The 17,500-nt window shown below is 39.6% G+C and overlaps 2 protein-coding genes across 3 annotated transcripts in view; one reads left to right on the forward strand and one right to left on the reverse strand.

The window, feature by feature from the left end:
- The window catches only part of tbck (TBC1 domain containing kinase), a 40,320-nt gene extending 25,904 nt beyond the window's left edge, over positions 1-14,416 (reverse strand). Inside the window, exons 1-23 of one of the 2 annotated variants that reach the window (XM_020591757.1) lie at positions 14,339-14,416; positions 14,016-14,056; positions 13,391-13,603; positions 13,126-13,198; positions 12,674-12,788; positions 12,502-12,575; positions 11,668-11,809; positions 11,476-11,536; positions 11,323-11,384; positions 10,957-11,018; positions 10,622-10,770; positions 10,291-10,429; positions 10,060-10,159; positions 9,433-9,482; positions 9,174-9,303; positions 8,917-9,015; positions 8,772-8,834; positions 8,542-8,668; positions 8,325-8,375; positions 8,135-8,218; positions 5,307-5,392; positions 3,364-3,400; positions 730-891 (exon numbers count right to left, since the gene is read on the reverse strand). In XM_020591757.1, the coding sequence (XP_020447413.1) occupies positions 730-891; positions 3,364-3,400; positions 5,307-5,392; positions 8,135-8,218; positions 8,325-8,375; positions 8,542-8,668; positions 8,772-8,834; positions 8,917-9,015; positions 9,174-9,303; positions 9,433-9,482; positions 10,060-10,159; positions 10,291-10,429; positions 10,622-10,770; positions 10,957-11,018; positions 11,323-11,384; positions 11,476-11,536; positions 11,668-11,809; positions 12,502-12,575; positions 12,674-12,788; positions 13,126-13,198; positions 13,391-13,583 (2,059 nt within the window). In that variant the 5' untranslated portion in view covers positions 13,584-13,603; positions 14,016-14,056; positions 14,339-14,416. The remainder of the gene's footprint in view (positions 1-729; positions 892-3,363; positions 3,401-5,306; positions 5,393-8,134; positions 8,219-8,324; positions 8,376-8,541; positions 8,669-8,771; positions 8,835-8,916; positions 9,016-9,173; positions 9,304-9,432; positions 9,483-10,059; positions 10,160-10,290; positions 10,430-10,621; positions 10,771-10,956; positions 11,019-11,322; positions 11,385-11,475; positions 11,537-11,667; positions 11,810-12,501; positions 12,576-12,673; positions 12,789-13,125; positions 13,199-13,390; positions 13,604-14,015; positions 14,057-14,338) is intronic. The other variant, XM_020591758.1, reaches the window with a different exon arrangement.
- A 33-nt stretch (positions 14,417-14,449) lies between these two features.
- The window catches only part of aimp1a (aminoacyl tRNA synthetase complex interacting multifunctional protein 1a), a 13,251-nt gene continuing 10,200 nt past the window's right edge, over positions 14,450-17,500 (forward strand). The window contains exon 1 of the mRNA XM_020591759.1: positions 14,450-14,564. Within this exon, the coding sequence (XP_020447415.1) occupies positions 14,563-14,564 (2 nt within the window). The 5' untranslated portion in view covers positions 14,450-14,562. The remainder of the gene's footprint in view (positions 14,565-17,500) is intronic.

Below are 17,500 nucleotides of genomic sequence, written 5' to 3' on the forward strand. Positions count from 1 at the left end.
TACAGTTTGTGAGGATTACACGATCCACCGAGAGGCACAGCAAAGTGCTGCCTCATCGCGCATCTCCTCCATGTATTTGAACGGGACATACGGAAATTCTGCTATTCTTTACTTCAACATCGGATTCGAACGGCAAAAGGGCCTACAACACACACCAGCCGACAAATATTAACATTTATTATATTTTATGGTTAACTTTTTTTTTCTTTTCAAGATTGACAGGGGAGGCTCTGCCTCACCTGCCTCCCCTGACCGCACGTCACTGGTTAAGAGTCAACTCAGGCTAAACATGAACTTAAAGCTCAGAAATGAGTTAGCGATGTGAATGCTGGGGAACCACAAAGGTTGTGATTTCTGTAACGGACAACTCCCAGGGTGCAGTGGTTGACTGTCAACAGATACAGAGCAGAGTGTGGCACGCAAATAGCACATCAAGGAGGGAGTATGTCTGTGTAGGAGTGCAGTGCTGCCTGCTTTGAGGATATCATTAACTCAAACACATCAGCAAACATTAGTACTCTGAGGAGCGAAACACAGCCTTCTGCAAATGCCAGTTGGTGATATAGATGGCCAGTGTTCAAGATCAAGTTTGGGGAAGGCAGAAGTAAGTATTTCCATGTGATTTTCAAGTGTTTATGAACACACAAGTGCTGTGGCTTAAAGCATGAATAACGGACAAAAGACAGACGGCGTATATACAACGTTGTAAATACCAGTTCATATTCTCACCTGGCAGGTCAGAAAAGAGTAGGATGCACTCATTGAAGCCATTAGCCAGAAGACGATCCCTGAGCTGCTGCAATATGGACACGCCGATACAGAAGGGGAAAGAGGAGTTACCCAGCAGCAGCGTGTCCCACAGGTGGAAAATCTTGTGCAGTGGAAAAACATCTATATGGTGGGTACAGAAATAAACACAACAAAGAAAATATTGTATAAAATGACTGAATACATGAGTGCCTCACAAGACAAATCCCTTGAAAGATGCACAATAGAATCCTATAAGCGGGACAATAGCATGCAACATGCACAGAGTGAGAAATGGGGGCTCGGTACATAATGAGCACAATTTGCATGTGCATAGCACATTTACTTAACATGGCTCTGTGGCTTTACAATGGAAGCTCAATAAACAAAACTGTGTATTGGCAAGATTGGCTGGAAGGATATGTGATGTGGGGGAGGCAGCTGGGAAAATGGTTTTAAGTGAGTGGTGTTGTGGGAAAATGACAGGAAGAACATCAGTGGGTTGAGAAGCTTTGGAGCCAGGAGAGATTATTTCAAGTCAAATAAGACCACATCCCGATAATATGTCCCACTGCAGTTATTATTTCAATCATAGTACTATCTGTATATGAAAAGTTAATATTTCCTCCCTATTGAGATTTATGCATGAAAACCAGTAGGTCCACCTGTTTGTATCATACTAGGGTGTGTTAATGTGGATGCTCAACAGTAGATGTGTGGCTAGGCAGAGCGTGAGACTGCGGTGAGGCAGGCTGAGAGAGCGCGAGTGCTAAGAAAAGGCCTCGGAGGGTCCACACCACATTAGCAGTCAGCTGAGCAGACTAGTGCATGTGAGTGACAGGCAATGCGTCTGGGTGTGTGTATGTGTGACTGTGTGTGAATGGAAGATGACCCTCCAACCTTGTCTCATATTGGATTGGGGACATTAGCAGTCAGAGGGGCACACCTCCTGAATACTGGACTCACACACTGCCTCAGGGGGAGGATAAGGGCTAAAAGGGTCACACCTCACGCTCTCCACACCAGGAGTTTTCTCTAGTGAGGATGTGTGTGTTTCACTGAAGAATGAAATATCCCAGTTCAAAGCACAGGGTTGAGGATAAATGGAGTACATCCAAATGAATTTGGCCACAATTATTTAAAATCACAGCTTGTATTATGTCTGCAGAGTATCAAAGTACTATCAAAAATTATAGACTAAAGGGCAGAAAACCTATTCAAGCCATTGCACCGTATGATGGGACCGCGCCTAGAAAATGTTACTCACACAAAAGTAAATTTGTAACAGTGACCCGTAACCCCTGTTAATATGTTCATAGTTCCAACTGTGCTCAGTGGCAAGATAAAAGCGTAATGCTGCCATCAACTGACAAACTGCATGTTGAGAACAAGCCAAAATAAAACCTTTATGTACATCTCATGTAGCATAGACTTGTACAGGATGCTAACAGTTAGGCTTCCAGTATGTGTAATATTTCTTGTAGAGGTCCGAGCGTTGAAAACATTTTGTTAAAACTCTTATTCAGCATTTGTGTTAAGCCAAATACTTAATCTCAGCTGGCATGCACCCAAAACATACAAAATTATCTTCCTGTTGGCAATATACTAGAAATGACAAACTTGTTATAACTTAAGTTGTTACATAAATGTCCATAAAGAGGGGGATAACAACTTATAAAAATACATCATGTCCTCCTCAAGGTGCTCTGGGTAAGGAAAGCTTGCCAATGAAGCATATTTTATAAGGTGTCACAGTAAATCCATATTTATAAGGCTTTTTTCTTTTACCATCCTGGAATTGAGCATTTTGTGTGCTACAACCTACCCATGGATTGAGATGTGCTTTATTATTATTCTTCAAATATCATCTCAAAAATCTTTTCATGAACTGCAGGTTAAAATACATGAATTCTGTTCTTTCAGCTAACTCTGAAATCATAACAATATAACCAATATTTATGAAACTGTGATGTGATGACATCTGTCCCAACACCTACAATGGCTTATATACTATCTTTTATTAAATATCTCAAGCACATTTGAGTGTTATATTTTTACTTTGCTGCATTGAGAGTCTTACTGAGTCGCTGTGGTGCAGACGGGCCCACAGGGAGCGCTATAGTAAGCTTGTGAAGTCTACAGCTCAGTTCCACCAGTCTGTTTAGTCACAGAGTCACAGCGACATGACACTTGGTGCAGACCTGTACCAGCATACAAAAGACCTTTACCTTTTTAAAAACTACTGTATAATGTTTGTGGTTACCTGGTTTTCACATGTGTTCCTACACAGAAGTCACTGCTGTGAGTAGTTATCAGCATAAAACTGCATAAATATTATAAACCTCAGATCAATAAAGATGGGCTGGTGAAAATCTGAGGCAGTATAGGACTGAGCAGTTGAGTCCTTTCCCTTTGGGACTGGAATGAATTAGCAGCTGGAATAAAGGTCACCTAGCAAGCACACACAAAAACCTGTCCATACTGGAGCCACTGACCTTTTCAGGCTCTTTTATTGATACTCTAATTGATGCAGACTCAAAACATCTTCTAAAAGTTTTGGATCATGCTCAGGGCACCAACGCATCCACAATGAGAGTACAAAGAAAAGCTACTTACGTGTAAACATAGTCAGGAACCATGGAATAGCATAAAGCTGCATGGAAAAGAAAAAAAATAGAACAAGATACAGGCATGTGTATGAGATAATGCGGCATTCGTTTGTGCGTACAATTCAGTATGTCAAAACAAATTGCAAGGAGCTCAAATGAAATGAATGAGCTGATTTCTCACTAGAAAAATTCTAGTCTTTAAGAAAAGCAGCACACATGGCTGCACATCTCTACAGCCTCTTAGAAACAGAGATGGCAATAAAGAGCAGACTGCTGAGTTTGGTTATTAGCCGGGGGGAGAAAGCTAACAGTGAATCTCATTATACCAATCTTGTCACCCCTCCTTTCCTCTCCTATTTCACTCTCTCCATTCCACACTTCCCCAGAAGGAAATGCATAAAATTGAGATTAAAGAGACTGCATTCACATTCACATATTAACACACACACACACACACACACACACTCCACCATTAACCACCTGTTCTAACACCTGCAAATGCCTGGCCACTGTTGCTCTAGCTGGTTCTGGATTGGAACAGAGTCTGCAGGAATACTGGAGCTTATCTCAGCCAGTTAATTGATAGCTAATTACAGGGGAGCTGGTGACTGCTCAGTGGACCACTTTTGTGCCCATGAGTGAAGAGCAGGAAAGAGAGCCGCTGCACTCTGATTCTCAACCTCAATCTCAACAGCTCGGCAGCATGACAGCAGGTTCAGCCAGATTGGCTTAGTGTAGGTGTAAATGGCAGACCCAGGAGAGGAGATGCAGCCATATTGAACATAGCCTGAATTAAACCACGGGCTATGCAAACTGACACTCTGCCTAAGGTTTTGCTGGAGCAGAGACCTTAAACACCACAGCATTTCCAAAGAGTACTTGTGGTTTTGCATGCTTGCACAAGCTTTGTCTTTTTCAGAAAAGCTGTATTAAGCCGTGTTTTGGATATATGGGAAATTGAATCCATTTCATACTGCACTGACATTTGGTCTTTTAGGGGATGATGGATTTATTGCCTCAGTAAAACAACAGTTCAGTGTGTTCTCTAAAGTTCACAGAGGAAAAGGGGATTTATGATCTGTACAGTCTCATTACTGGGATTGATATCAAGCATGAAAGCAGTATCAACAAAGCCTGTCTCAATATTATGTTGGCCTAACAATAAAAACAAGACTCCCTTGAAAGGCAAGTCAGTGCTGGTAGTACAGCACATGAAGTAAATGTTAACTCAGCAATATAAGAGCATGTTCTTCTTTGTAGAGCCAAGAATCACAACTGGACATCTCCAAGGTAAGACTTTGTTTACAAAAAAAATAATAGTAATAATAACCTTTTCCCTATGCACTTTATATTATGACAATCATCAAGCACACTCAGGTGCTTTACTTGCCCAACTTTAAAAAAGTAACTGCTCTGTCAGAAACTGCAAGAAAGAGGCTGAAGGACCCCACTTTTCACTGGGTAATGTTCCAGAGGCTGGTCCACAGGTGACACATTCATCAGCACGCTAACTGAAAGCCCAGAGAGACAGAATCGACTTTAACCTTGTCACTGTCTGAGCAGAAGTGTGGGAAGGAACGTGAAGGGCAGGAGGACGTGGCTCAGAGTAAGAGAAATAAAGTAAACCTGGCAGAGGACAATCATTAAGTGTGCCTGCCAGACATTAGTCGCTGTATAAATCATCACCAGTGGACCTAAGGGAGAACTTGTCCCTGGCCACAAATTTTGGAAAGGACAATGTGGAACAAAAAATGTCATTGACAATGAAAAGATATACATGGTGATATATGGATGGTCATTTCTTTTGCCCCTGGTGTAGAGCAAGAAAGAGGAATCATTTCTTAGTATCTTGGACTTCCCATTAAAGTTAAACGTGCAATAAAAGATGAATGTTGTTATCCTACTGCTGTTTATTATCATCAGTTTGCCAGAGCACACTTGGAAACTTACATCTGGGATGAAGCCAATCTCATTTAGATGGTTGCTTAGCTCTGGGTCATGGAAGGCAATCATTTGGGAGAAGACAGTCAAGTACTCTGAAACACAGACAGAGGTGTGAAAGGTCTACACAAAAGCTAGGGTGCAATTTGTGTGCTAAAACCTAAAAAACAGAGTGCAAGCAGTATTGCTGAATACATGAACTGACATCATAAATGATTGGATTTAGTTTGGCAGTCATGTAATGATGTCAGATAGTTTTAGATGGTGTATACAGCATAAATGAGTACTACACCTCAACATACAGTAAAGATACATTTATATCTCTAAAAGATTACCATTACAACTGATTGAAAGATGACAAAATAGAAATGTATTAAACATACGCTTAATAACAACCTAAGAAAATTTGTCATCAATAACTTAAATAAATAAATTAGGCAGCTTTGCTCATAGAGGATTGCAAAAATGAGTACACCTTTGATATAAAAAAAAAAAGCAAATATAAAATATAAAAAAAAGTTATGTTCTAGTTATTAGTATGACGTCCATTATTTTTAAGTATGGCACTGAGTTTTCTTGGCACCCAGTGTAGTTCAAGACATATAGCCAGATCAATCCCTTCCACTGCAGGAGGATGACCTCCTCGAGCGCCTTGGTGTTTGAGTGCTCCTCACAGGTGCTCGACTGAGGAGTTGAGGTCAGGTGACACTCTTGGCCTGTGCACCCGGGCCACCTTGTTCTTCCAAATGCAGCAGTGACCTTGGGCAAATTGTGTACAATCACTGTCATGTTTAATAGGTGCCCGATGACCCAGGTAATGAAAGAGGATAGCACAGTCTCCTAAAAAAAATTTGCAGGAGTGAATTTGTGATGCTCATCATGATCAGTGACGTACAAATCACCCACAGCATTAGTACGCAGACATCCCCGCATGAAAAAAACTCCTTACCCTTTTTAATATGGGCCTTGGCAAACTCTAAACTGGCTTTCTAGTGCTTGGACTCCAGCAGTAGCTTTTTGCGTGGACAACAACCATGCACTCCACTTCTATGCTGGGTACTGTATCTCTTACAGTGTGAGATGAAAGTCAGTCCAGTTTGGCATTCCACAGCTTTGGCCAGCTCTGAAGCACTCTTTGTGACTGTCCTGCACAGCTTAGGTAGCTAGTCACAAGTCCACTCTTTTTGAATTTCTGTCCTAACTTTGCTTATTCTCTTTAATTGTTGTCCTCTCTTGTGCAATAAAATTATTTTCTTTCTCAGGTCTCCAGACAGTTTTCTTCTGATTAGTGTCAAGAAGGTCAGCACAAAGTATGACAGAGATTTAGCAGATGAACTTTTAATTACCAACCACTTACAGAGCAAATGCATATGCTTATGACCCTTAACTAGCACCAAAAATATTAGTTTTATTTTGTAACTTTCAGTAGGGTTTACTGATTTTCAAACACTGGCTTTTTCTCATTTTGATAAGCAAAACATCTTGTTTAATAATATGTCTTATTTGTAAGGAGAGACATAGTTTTAGCTGTACTATTTATTAGCTTTTGAGAAGGAAATTGTGAAAAAGAATGGCAATGTTCTGACTTTTTTCTATTTTGTGGTTACAGACACACTGCTGATCCACTGTGCGACCAAGAAAACAATTTTTTATTTTTTTTTTTACATGTCAAATTGAGATTCATGTAGCGTAATGCTGTGCTACCACCAGTGTACAAAATACAGGGGGTTTCAGAGTCTCAACGCACTCTGACTGACAGCTCAGGCCCCTTGAAAATCTTAAAATGAAATTTCAGGGGGTCTCAAAAACGTGCCGAATTCTTTTCTATTTGTCTACACAATATGATTTATTTGCGTGTAACTTTATAAAATGGTAATTTTTTAAAATAAAATAAAAATATGTAGGCTTATTGTATTAACTGTTTATGGTAATGTAGCAAAAGTGATCCAGAAACTGACTGTGATCCACGGGAGCATGCAGGCTGTTCGAGACCACTTTAGCTACAGCTGCTTTTCTCGGGATCAAGCCATCATAAAACACAGAAACAGAAATAACTTTTATCCCTGTGGTAGTAGCAAATGTATGTTTTTGTGAAATTTGATCGGAAGGTCGGGCTGACTTTACCTGCTGTCAATAATGTGTGCAACATTGAATGGGATGTTGTTATTTATCCTGGCTCTCAAACTGCTTTCATTTGTTACTTTTGTTAGCTGATATGTAGGTGGAGCGCACAGCAGCATTCACCACAATGTAATTCACACCCTGACTACCACCATCCTTCACACTGTAAGTCAACAAAAGGGCTCTAACCAGACAGATAAACAGCAGTTACCTCTTCAGGGCATCTATAATACCGGTGGAAAGAAATGATTCTAGCCATATACGTGACATAGTTCAAGTGGTGCAAGCTGTAGCTGGTTATCAGTCTCGTAGGAATGTCCTGTGACACTTCTCTACAGGCTTTTGCAGTTTCATTTGTTTCTATATCTCTAAATGATGTGGCTCAGCTGCAAACTCCATTAAGACAGGATGAAATTAGTTTTCACAGCTTTGGACCAACATGGAGCCGAAATTTAATCAACACTGAGCCGACAGCCTGATGCTCTGTGGCCGTCAATGATAATTTGTTTTTGAACTTAGCTGAACGCTCTAAACATGTTTAATAGTTATTACTTAACATGCAGTACCAGTTGACTACATTAACTCAACACACTCAATGTCTGAAGTGGAAACAAACAGTATAGAAAAATGACACAGAGTTTGTAATTTATATTATAACATAGTAGAGCGGTACAACTTCTCCACACATAACAAGTGATTATCCTAGTATATCTTACCTTGGATGACATGAGAGTTGTCCTTAAGGAAGAAGTTGTACAAATATTTGGGAATGAAGGCAGACATGCAGGCGTACGCCAGGGCTGTGAAGAGCAGGACATAAGAATGAAAGGAAGCCAAAAGAAAAAGCAGAAGGTAGAGGTGAAGACAGCAGTGAGCTAGTTCAGAAGTTCAGATCAAAATTCTTACCTTCATTGTTGAAATTCAAGTAAAGAAATGGAGCACAAAGTGAATCCAACCCTGAAATAAAACAGAAAATATAAACTGTATAACTTAATTGTTGGTTCAGACTGTTGTACTTACTGTAAGGGCAAGGCAGGGAGTTTACAATCTATGACATGACCACCATCTAGTGTTCAGCCATGTTAGGTACAATAAGGAATAGTGTAAAGTAAAAGTGACTGACCCTGCCAGTAGACCAGGTCAGGGTGGGATACCACCCAAGCTTTCAACACACGTCTGAACTTGATGTGGCCCTGAGGAGACGACAGCAGCTCATCATACTGGTGGCAACGTGGGATGTCCACCTCGATCTAATAACATGCACCAAAAACACACACAGACAAATGGATAAAGCAAAATTCAATTAAGAAAATGAGTCAACCCTTTACTGCTAGTGTTAAACAGTCAAGTTACCTGTCTGTCAGTTGGTATAGGAGTGTCCTTGTCTATGCTCTCATATTTGGCTTGAATGTCACCCTGTGTGAAATAAGAAAGATAAATGCAAAACAAACTGAAAACTGCACCTTTTCTCAACACAGGGCTACCGTTTCTCTTGTACCTCAACACCTAGCAGTGCAGCCCATGCCAGCCCTCGAACAAGAGGAGGAATATCCACTCTGGCCTCTTTCCACAACAGGTTCTTCTTGTAAGGATAGGCCTGAAGCCACCAAACATTAAACAGAGAATAAATTACACAACTCTAATTCCAAAATATGTGAGCTGAACCAGTCACCAGACTGTGAAGTGCAGCATCCAATGTTTGCGTGACTTAAAAGTGTGTACATAAGTGTGTATGAATCTGTATTGGGCCCAGACCTTGAGCAGCCTGTCAAAGAGGATGATGCGGATGAGCTGGTACTCGGTGTCTCTCTCTCGGATGATGAGTGGCAGTGTGACGGTGGATGACAGCTCATTACTGCTGTTGGACTGGGGCAGACTTGACTGTCTGAAGGGGGGAAATGTAAAGGGCATTACCCGAGCCAAAATAAATGTGTGATGTGAAACAGATAATGTGAAAAATAGTAACAGCGGAGGAGAGGATGACAGCAGTGGGTTCAGGATAAAGACTGCTTACTCATCTTCCAGTAGAGGGTAATAGGCTTCTCCCGCTACATCCTTCAATCTCTGGAAAGTCAGAGAAAACCCATCTTAAAAACACTTAATATGCATTAAAAATATTAGGGGTAGGTTCTGGTAGCCACATGAAACTCGTTACAGCATTGCAAAATACCCAGATGGCTCAACAGTGTTACTATTGTTTGATATCCACATTTTGTGTTCAAAAACAAAGATACATTTTATAAACTTACTGTAACTGTACAAAAATTGCATTGTTAACACACAGTTCTGGCAACAAGTATGACAAACAAGTACTTATTAATACAAATATGTGCTGCGTTGCTCAAGTTTGCCTTTCTCGCTGTAACAAATTGTGTTAAAGACCTGTTGAGTTATTTGGATGTAGATTATTTCACTTTGATAATTAGTTTTAGGGCTCAATCAATCAATCATTTGAGCCTATAAACATCAGAAAAGAATGACAAATATCCATGGCAACATCTTCAACAACCCAAAGATATGCAGTTTACGATATGTCAAGACAATGAACAGCATCAAATGATCACGTGTATCAATTCTCAACCTTATGTGTGATACATGAATTTACACAATAGTGTACACAAACACTTTTCTGTAGACTTACATTTCTGAGTTGGCACAGGGACAGTGTTACTGTTGTGTCATCTAGCAAGAAACTCCGATCCCTGCCCTGCCCAAATGACTCCCCATCTTCCAGGACAAAACTAACAAACAACAGCAAATAAACAAAAAAAAATAAGAAAGAGACATGTTACTACATCTGTAAACTGTATAACCTTAAGTAGCAAATGCATCTGTCGGTGCACGCATGTGTTTATGTGTGCAAGTGATGTACTTAGGCAGTGTGCAAATCGGAGGTTTGGACTGTATGATCTCCTTATTGATCAGCTCCTTCTCCAGGTCTCCCCCTGCTAGGCACCACAGATGGTACACCTCATCTATGGCCCGCTCTGACAGGTAGTCTTCATCGTCATCTAATAGCACACACAAAAAACAATTAACACCACCTCATAGACACTACATACTATGGCTTGCTTATTTAAAGCCACCTCAAAATAATCAATTCAGCTTAAAAAACTGACATTTTGAAGTGACTGGTGTGTATACTGTGTATCATTGTCAGTTTGTGCTTAAGTCTGCGTGCAGTGTGTGTAGCTGGGGCAGACTTTTGCAAAGGTCGCTGATGTCCTCTGGGAGCCCCAGATGTGCACAGCGCAGAGAAGACGAGAACAGGCTAACAGGCTTCTGGAAGGGTGTATAAAGGCAGGAGACCCCACTGAACACGCAGTCTCCCAGCAGCTCTGCAGGGGTCGGTCTGGAGGATACACACACAAAGGCTTAAATGGCGTAACAGCGCAAGTTCCATAAATACAGAGTGCGCTTGAAGTTGTATTTATTTTTTAACTCAGAAATTATGTTAAATCTTGGCATAAAAAGTCTTACAACCTAAATGGCCAAAGTCCTCCATCATGATATGATACCAGACAGAGAGTGTATTTACCTTTTGGATGGAAGAAAGGTCAAGCATTTCCTTAATAACTCCAGAACATTCTCAGGCAGGTCCTGTATAAAAATGACTTCATTAGCTACAGTACACACAACACAGACAGGTCCCAACTTAAACTTCATGTTTTTGTTAAACAAAAGTGTATCAGGTCAGAAGGAAGTATCCTCCTACAGTGGAAAGTCTGTGCACGTTACAAAGACTGAAGTGCTATTTTTGTACCATAATACTATGATGCCCATAATGTGATCTAAATTTCCAGTTAAAAAAACAAGACATTAAAATCATTATTTCTTAAAAATATCTTCATATATACAGTATCTTGTTGAGTACGGCTAAGCCAGCCCATTATTCTGACTCTACCTTAATGGTATCGAGGCAACCATGTTCCTCAGCAAGGACAGTGACAATGTCATCCATGCAACCTGAGGATTTAAAACAACATCTCAGTGTAAGCCTGAGTGAGCTTAAGAGCTGTTGCTCGGCACTTAAAATAATTACAACCTTTTAATTTACCTAAGGTTAGAATGAATTTCAGTCTCTCGGTTATAGCAATATTCTGCAACAATCTTCTACCCTGTAACAGATTTGCAAGGTCAGATTTTACGGATAAAATAATCCATACAGCAGGAAATTCAGGCAAAACTCCAACAGCATAAAAACATTATATTAATGTCCTAAATGAAGAGGTTTATGAAGGACTCTTACTGCACACAATTCAAACAGCAACACTCCAAGTGACCAGACATCAGTCTTTGGTCCTGAGGGCAGAGGAGCTTCATCATAAGAAGGGTCACTAGGGTGGAAGGAGCCCTGAGCAATCACCTCTGGAGCAAGATATGATGGGTACCTGAGGTTAAGATCACAGAGCACATTAGCACATTACTTTGTGAGCCTCTAAATAATTTTATTGTAGATACCTCCAGTCATTTAAACTGATTCAACAGCTAGTTGAAAAAATGTCAAAAATATTTAGAGTTCCTAGTGAGCTGTAGTGAATTTGTTATTATGGCCTTTCGCTAAAATTTCTCATGGGCAAATAAATATGTTATTCTCCAAGTTACATAATAACTACATAAAAATTATGCAAAGTTACAACGTTGTTCACATTTTGGTCACTAGGTGATGTACTGTATTTACAGTTACTTCAAACAATCTGCATAGCTGGCTGATAGTTACATTTATGACATTTTGCTATCCAGATGTTTTATTGTTCAGTCTGCAAAAGGATACTACACAGAGATAGTTGGTAGAACAGAAAAGCCTTTGGATTAGGATAAAAGTCCAACAATCTGTTAGAGTTCTTCAACCAGGAAGCTATTTTGATGCCGCAAAACCTGGTTTCTAAGAAAAAGGATGGGATTATTTTGCATCAATGTTACCGTCAATTGCCTTTTTTATTATTTGACTAAAAGCAAACCAATATAAATGAAACTTTCACCCTGAACAGACAGCTCCCATAGTTCAGTTGCACCAAGTGAAGAGTTCCAGAGTAGCACTAATGGACCTTTCTCTGTGATAAATGAGGAGAAGAAGACATACCCAATGGGAAAATCGACGTCGGCTCCATGATCAGTCATGTGATAAAGGCCAAACTTTGCCAGCTTGACATTCCCCTACAGAGAAAAAATCCATCCACATTACTGCATGTAGGTAATCACTTCCTTTTTTTTTTTTTTTTTGCATTCAAGGCATAGTTTAATGGAAACGATACCTTGCAGTCCATGAGCACATTGTGTGCACTGAGGGCTCTGTGCACAATACCATGTTTGTTCATAAACTCTAGGCCTTCAAGTACCTCATAGGCTATCTGCAGCACCTTCTCTGGGCTAACACAAACACAAACAGGACAGTGTGTCACACCATTTTGAAGGTAAGGTGGTGACTGTGTCAGAGAAAAGAAAAGTGAGAATCTATCTTTTCAGCACTTAAATATTTTCAACTCAATAAACAGTAATGTTATGTAAATTGGACAGCAGCCAGTAGATGGCAAGGTTAATGTATACATTTCCCTGCCCATCAAATACAGTATAAATTAATGAAAAAAACACAAAAATTTGACAATTACTGTTCACCAGTCAAAGTGGAGGAAGTAAAGAACACTGGGTTCACATCACATGCACTCTATTGCTGAATAGATCATGAAGATTTGTAATGAAATCTCACCTGGCAGCTTTCCCCTGTTTTTGGAAATCATTTAAACTGCTTTCATAGTGTTCAGCAACAACAATGAGCCGTTCTATAAAGCAAGAAGAAGAAAAAAAAATATGCAAACATTTCTTGATAGTTATTTATAATGTTTAGGTATGTACTGATGCGTTACTTACACAATATAAAGTCAGGTAGAAGCACAAGCTGCATATAAAGCACAGGAAACATGCGTTCCACAAAACAAACGCTCACTTGTATCCTACTATTTTGAAAGTCATACCATGTTTTCCTCTGGTTATGTCCACATAGTGGCAGAGTCTTGGGTGAGTGATGGTCTTGAGGATCTGAAAACGTCCCAAAATTTTGATGGAGTTGGGGGTGAGAGGGAGGCCATTGCTGCCACAGACATCATGTGGAAGAGCTGAGGCAAAGAAAGTGAAAGCCCCAAGCTGTGCATCTTTCAGGGGTTTCATCTGGCCACTGGATGGAAGCACTGATAATAGGCAAATGTTTTCAATATAACATATGAATATTATGTGATAATATTAAAACTATGAATGAGGAGTTCCATCATCAACATGATATAGTATATGAACACGAAATTTCTCAGCTATTCCATTCAATGATAAGTAGGTGGTTAAACACATTAACTGCTTATAGCCAGTTTAGGCAAAGACCATCATTAGACCAGGTGAACACTGCTATTATAATTACAGCATATTTAGACCATATAACTGACATGTACTGTAACTCTGCAAACAAAAAACACTGCGTACGTGTGTGCAGTAATGCTGCAATTATTCCCACTGTGTAAGCTGAGGTTTGAACATACAGTAAGAAACTTACTAGCCCCGGTAGCGAACCATTGATATAATGTGCATTGCCTCCAGAAAATGTCTACTCACGCTTAATGAGAAGGCTGTAAGATCATGTCGACAGAATGAACCTGAAATTATTATTAAAATGCTTTTAAATGAACTGTTTTCCGGCCTCCGCAATGTGATGAGAACAGCTGAGTGAACGTGATCATTGACGTCTTTTTTGTGCGACAAAGCAGTGTACAAAGCATACTTTCGAAGAACAAAACTATAGTTGTGATACTGAAAAATCAATCAAAAATATCTCAAATCCTCAATAGAGTTGTTCTTGAAATAATTTGTTAGTGATGTTAACAACTTAATTTCTCATTATAGTAATTGCATGCAGGCAACGACCGTTGCCGTCTTACATTTCGGCGACTGCCTCCGATCTATAGAACATATGGATAGAGAAGGAAAAGGCGAAAGTACAAGACTGCCTTGTTTCCGGATTGTATAGACATCTGCCCACGGGGGCTTGAATGAGCCTGTTTGGGGCTAACTGCTAATTGCCTTTCTGTTAGCTAGCTTATCCGACGATAGCAATTGTGAAGCCCCCCCGGCGTCCCTTGAAACGTGTTACTGCTCTGAGTCTATGTAAGTTTAAAACCTCTAGGCTTTTTCTTAACGTTACTGCTTTAACTAATCATTGCTGTAATCGTAAGATAAGATGTCAGCAACCAACAGTTAACTTGTAGCTAACTGCTAGCTACGGAAGAGTTAGCTTAAGATGAAGTTTAATTTTTTGACCCACTGTAGTTGCTAACAGGCTGTATGGCTTAAAGTTGCTGATTTAACTGACACGTCAAGTAATCAGTTCTCAATGCAAAGCGGTCTATTCTCTATAATGTACAGTTAAATCTAGTTTAGTGTTAAATACACCTCCGATATGAAATGATTTGATTGTCTAATTTACCTAACGTTAATGTGATTTGTAAATGATTACGTGGTTTGGTGTTAATTGTTTAACTACAAGAAGTAATAACATTTATCATAATAAAAAGGGGCTACAGCCAACGGTTTCAGTTTTTTTTTTTTTGTTGTTGTTAATTTGTAACAAAATTAAGTAATTTGTTTATTTCTTAAGTTGTATATTTTGTTTTGCTACTGTATAAAACAAAGTATAATAATTGTTGTACAATTGTTTGTTGTTTTTTTTATCCATAACTGACTAACATTTGATTATCAAAATTATCATAGACTGATCAGTTAATTAAACAATCCCTTTATTCCACTTCTATGTACAATACATTTGTAGGTTAACAAAATACTTTTTAAATTTCTTGTTTTTATTTTGTTAAATAAATTTTTGCATGTTACATTTGACCATGTGGTACACATGACAGTTTTTGCTTGTTATAATGATTTTAAAATACTAGGCTTACTATAGATAATGAAGACAGCTGATGAATGTAGTATTATGGGGTGAGAGTCTCAGTGTTTCTGTATTGCCAAGGTTTCAACCGAACATCAGGTTATCTGTATTAGCAAAGCATCATATTTTATTTGCTTTTACTTGCCTGCATATTACCTTTTTCATTCTCAACTATTTGCTGGACTTGGTGTTTTGCCAAGTACATAAAAAGAGCAGTTATTTTGGACCCAGCTGTCAAGCATGCCTCTGCATGCTAAATATGAGTAAGATAATTCCATGCATCTTGAAAACCTAACTGATGCTGAGGACTATTCTTCTTTAAAGTGAAAAATGTGTAGGTCCTTTTAATGCCTTCAGGTGGTGCTGACATTCTGCTCTCAATTTTTCCTAATGGTCTAGTTGGCACACAGGTAACGAAGTATCCTCCTACAGTATATTTTAATTGTGGGAATGAAGCATGAAGGGGGGGAAACACGTATCCTGTTGGGTCTGCTCACACACCACCACACCAGAGAAGGCTGCTCGTTAACTGTTAACTGTTAACTGCTAACTTCAGACCTTGTGTTTATTTGTTTCCCTCTGTGACCAGTGTTGTTAAAATCCACGCTGTACTTCCTCCATGCCCCTGCTGATCCCAGGTTATAATATGCTCTTTTCAGAATAGGGAGGACAAGGAGGAGAAGAGGACGGGTTATCGCTTGAGTTGGTTTTGATTCTCACTTGCTCTCTGTCAAATGTTAGAGGGCAAAAATTTGTTAGAGCCGCTTTAATTTGAAAACGGATGCACAGTAGACAAATTGTTCGTAGTAAGTGTTGAGAACTACATGACTAAGACACTCAGTCATGCTGTTTTTCTTAGTGATAAGAGTGGATGTAGTAGATGTGTTCTGCAAGATGAGCACCTGCTGTTTTGGTTTGTAGTGCAGTTAACCTGCTAAATTTATAGGGCTGAAAACCAGGAGAAGAATTAAAGATGTTTTACTACCATAAAGTGAAGATAGGTAAATTGAGCAGGCTGAAGGCTGATGAAAGCCTATGTCAAAGTAACATGGTTAACGCATTTGGTAATTTCCATCTAAAATCCAATGCTGAAATTACCCCATCATGTCTATATGCTGCAGACCATGCTTCAGCCCCGGGACCTGTTTTCAGAGGTTATCCATATGAGATCAGTCTTTTTTTTTTTGTGGCTCTTTAATACTCCACCACTGGTCCTGTTTAAATCATTTCAGTTTCTCAAAAACAAAGCTTTGATCCTTGATTTTATCAGCTCCAGCTCTTTTGTGTTTCCAATTTCCTCAAACCCCAACAGTTTGTTTTCATCTCGGGCCAGCTTTTGTTTTCCAGCGCCTCCCTGTATTATGTGTAAGAGGTTTTCTTCTCTATGCCTCGGCCTGTAAAAATCCTTTTCTTCTTTCTTCAAAAATCAGTTAATTGAGCAGAGTATGATAAAGGAGTATTACACCAAACCCAAACTGGTGTCTTGCTGTAAATTGAGTGGCTGACCCCTTCTGAACATCTCCAAAAGTGAATGTATAATGTGATGCTAGTCAAGTTTAAAGGATTAACTGTGTGAATGTCTCTTCATCTCTTGCTGCTGTGATGCAGGTTGGTGACAAATTAAAGAAAAAACCTGAATAAAGTGTGTCTCGTCCAGGATGACAGGGCACAAGAGATCACTGAAACGCTTATTGAGAACAAAACTTATGTGAATCATATGCTGTGGCCTTTGCAACCACCAGTTGAGCATCTATGGGAGATTATGTATTGACGTATTAGACAGCATTGCCCCCACCATCATTAAACACCAAATGAGGGGACATCTTTGGAAGAATGGTGTTCATCCCTTCAGTAGAGTTCAGAGAGCTGTAGAAGCATTGCCAAGGCACACTGGCACTGTTCTGGTGGCACGTGGTGGCCCTAAGACTAAGACACTTTGTTTTTCCTTTAGTTGGTCTCCCATCTATTTATAGGTATTCATTTAGCTTAACCAGGTTGATGTGAAAATTGTCAAGGTTCCTATGAGGACACACTGAAATTCTGCAGCAAGCTTTCCAATTTGGCAAGTTTAGAATCATGATTTACTGACCTGTTTATGAAAATCAGGACATGCTGGTTATCTCTCAACATGCCCTGTGGGCAGAGCTCAGGTTTTGTC

The sequence above is a fragment of the Monopterus albus genome, unplaced genomic scaffold, assembly GCF_001952655.1.
Source record: "Monopterus albus unplaced genomic scaffold, M_albus_1.0 scaffold15.1, whole genome shotgun sequence".
NCBI classification, from domain to species: Eukaryota; Metazoa; Chordata; class Actinopteri; order Synbranchiformes; family Synbranchidae; genus Monopterus; species Monopterus albus.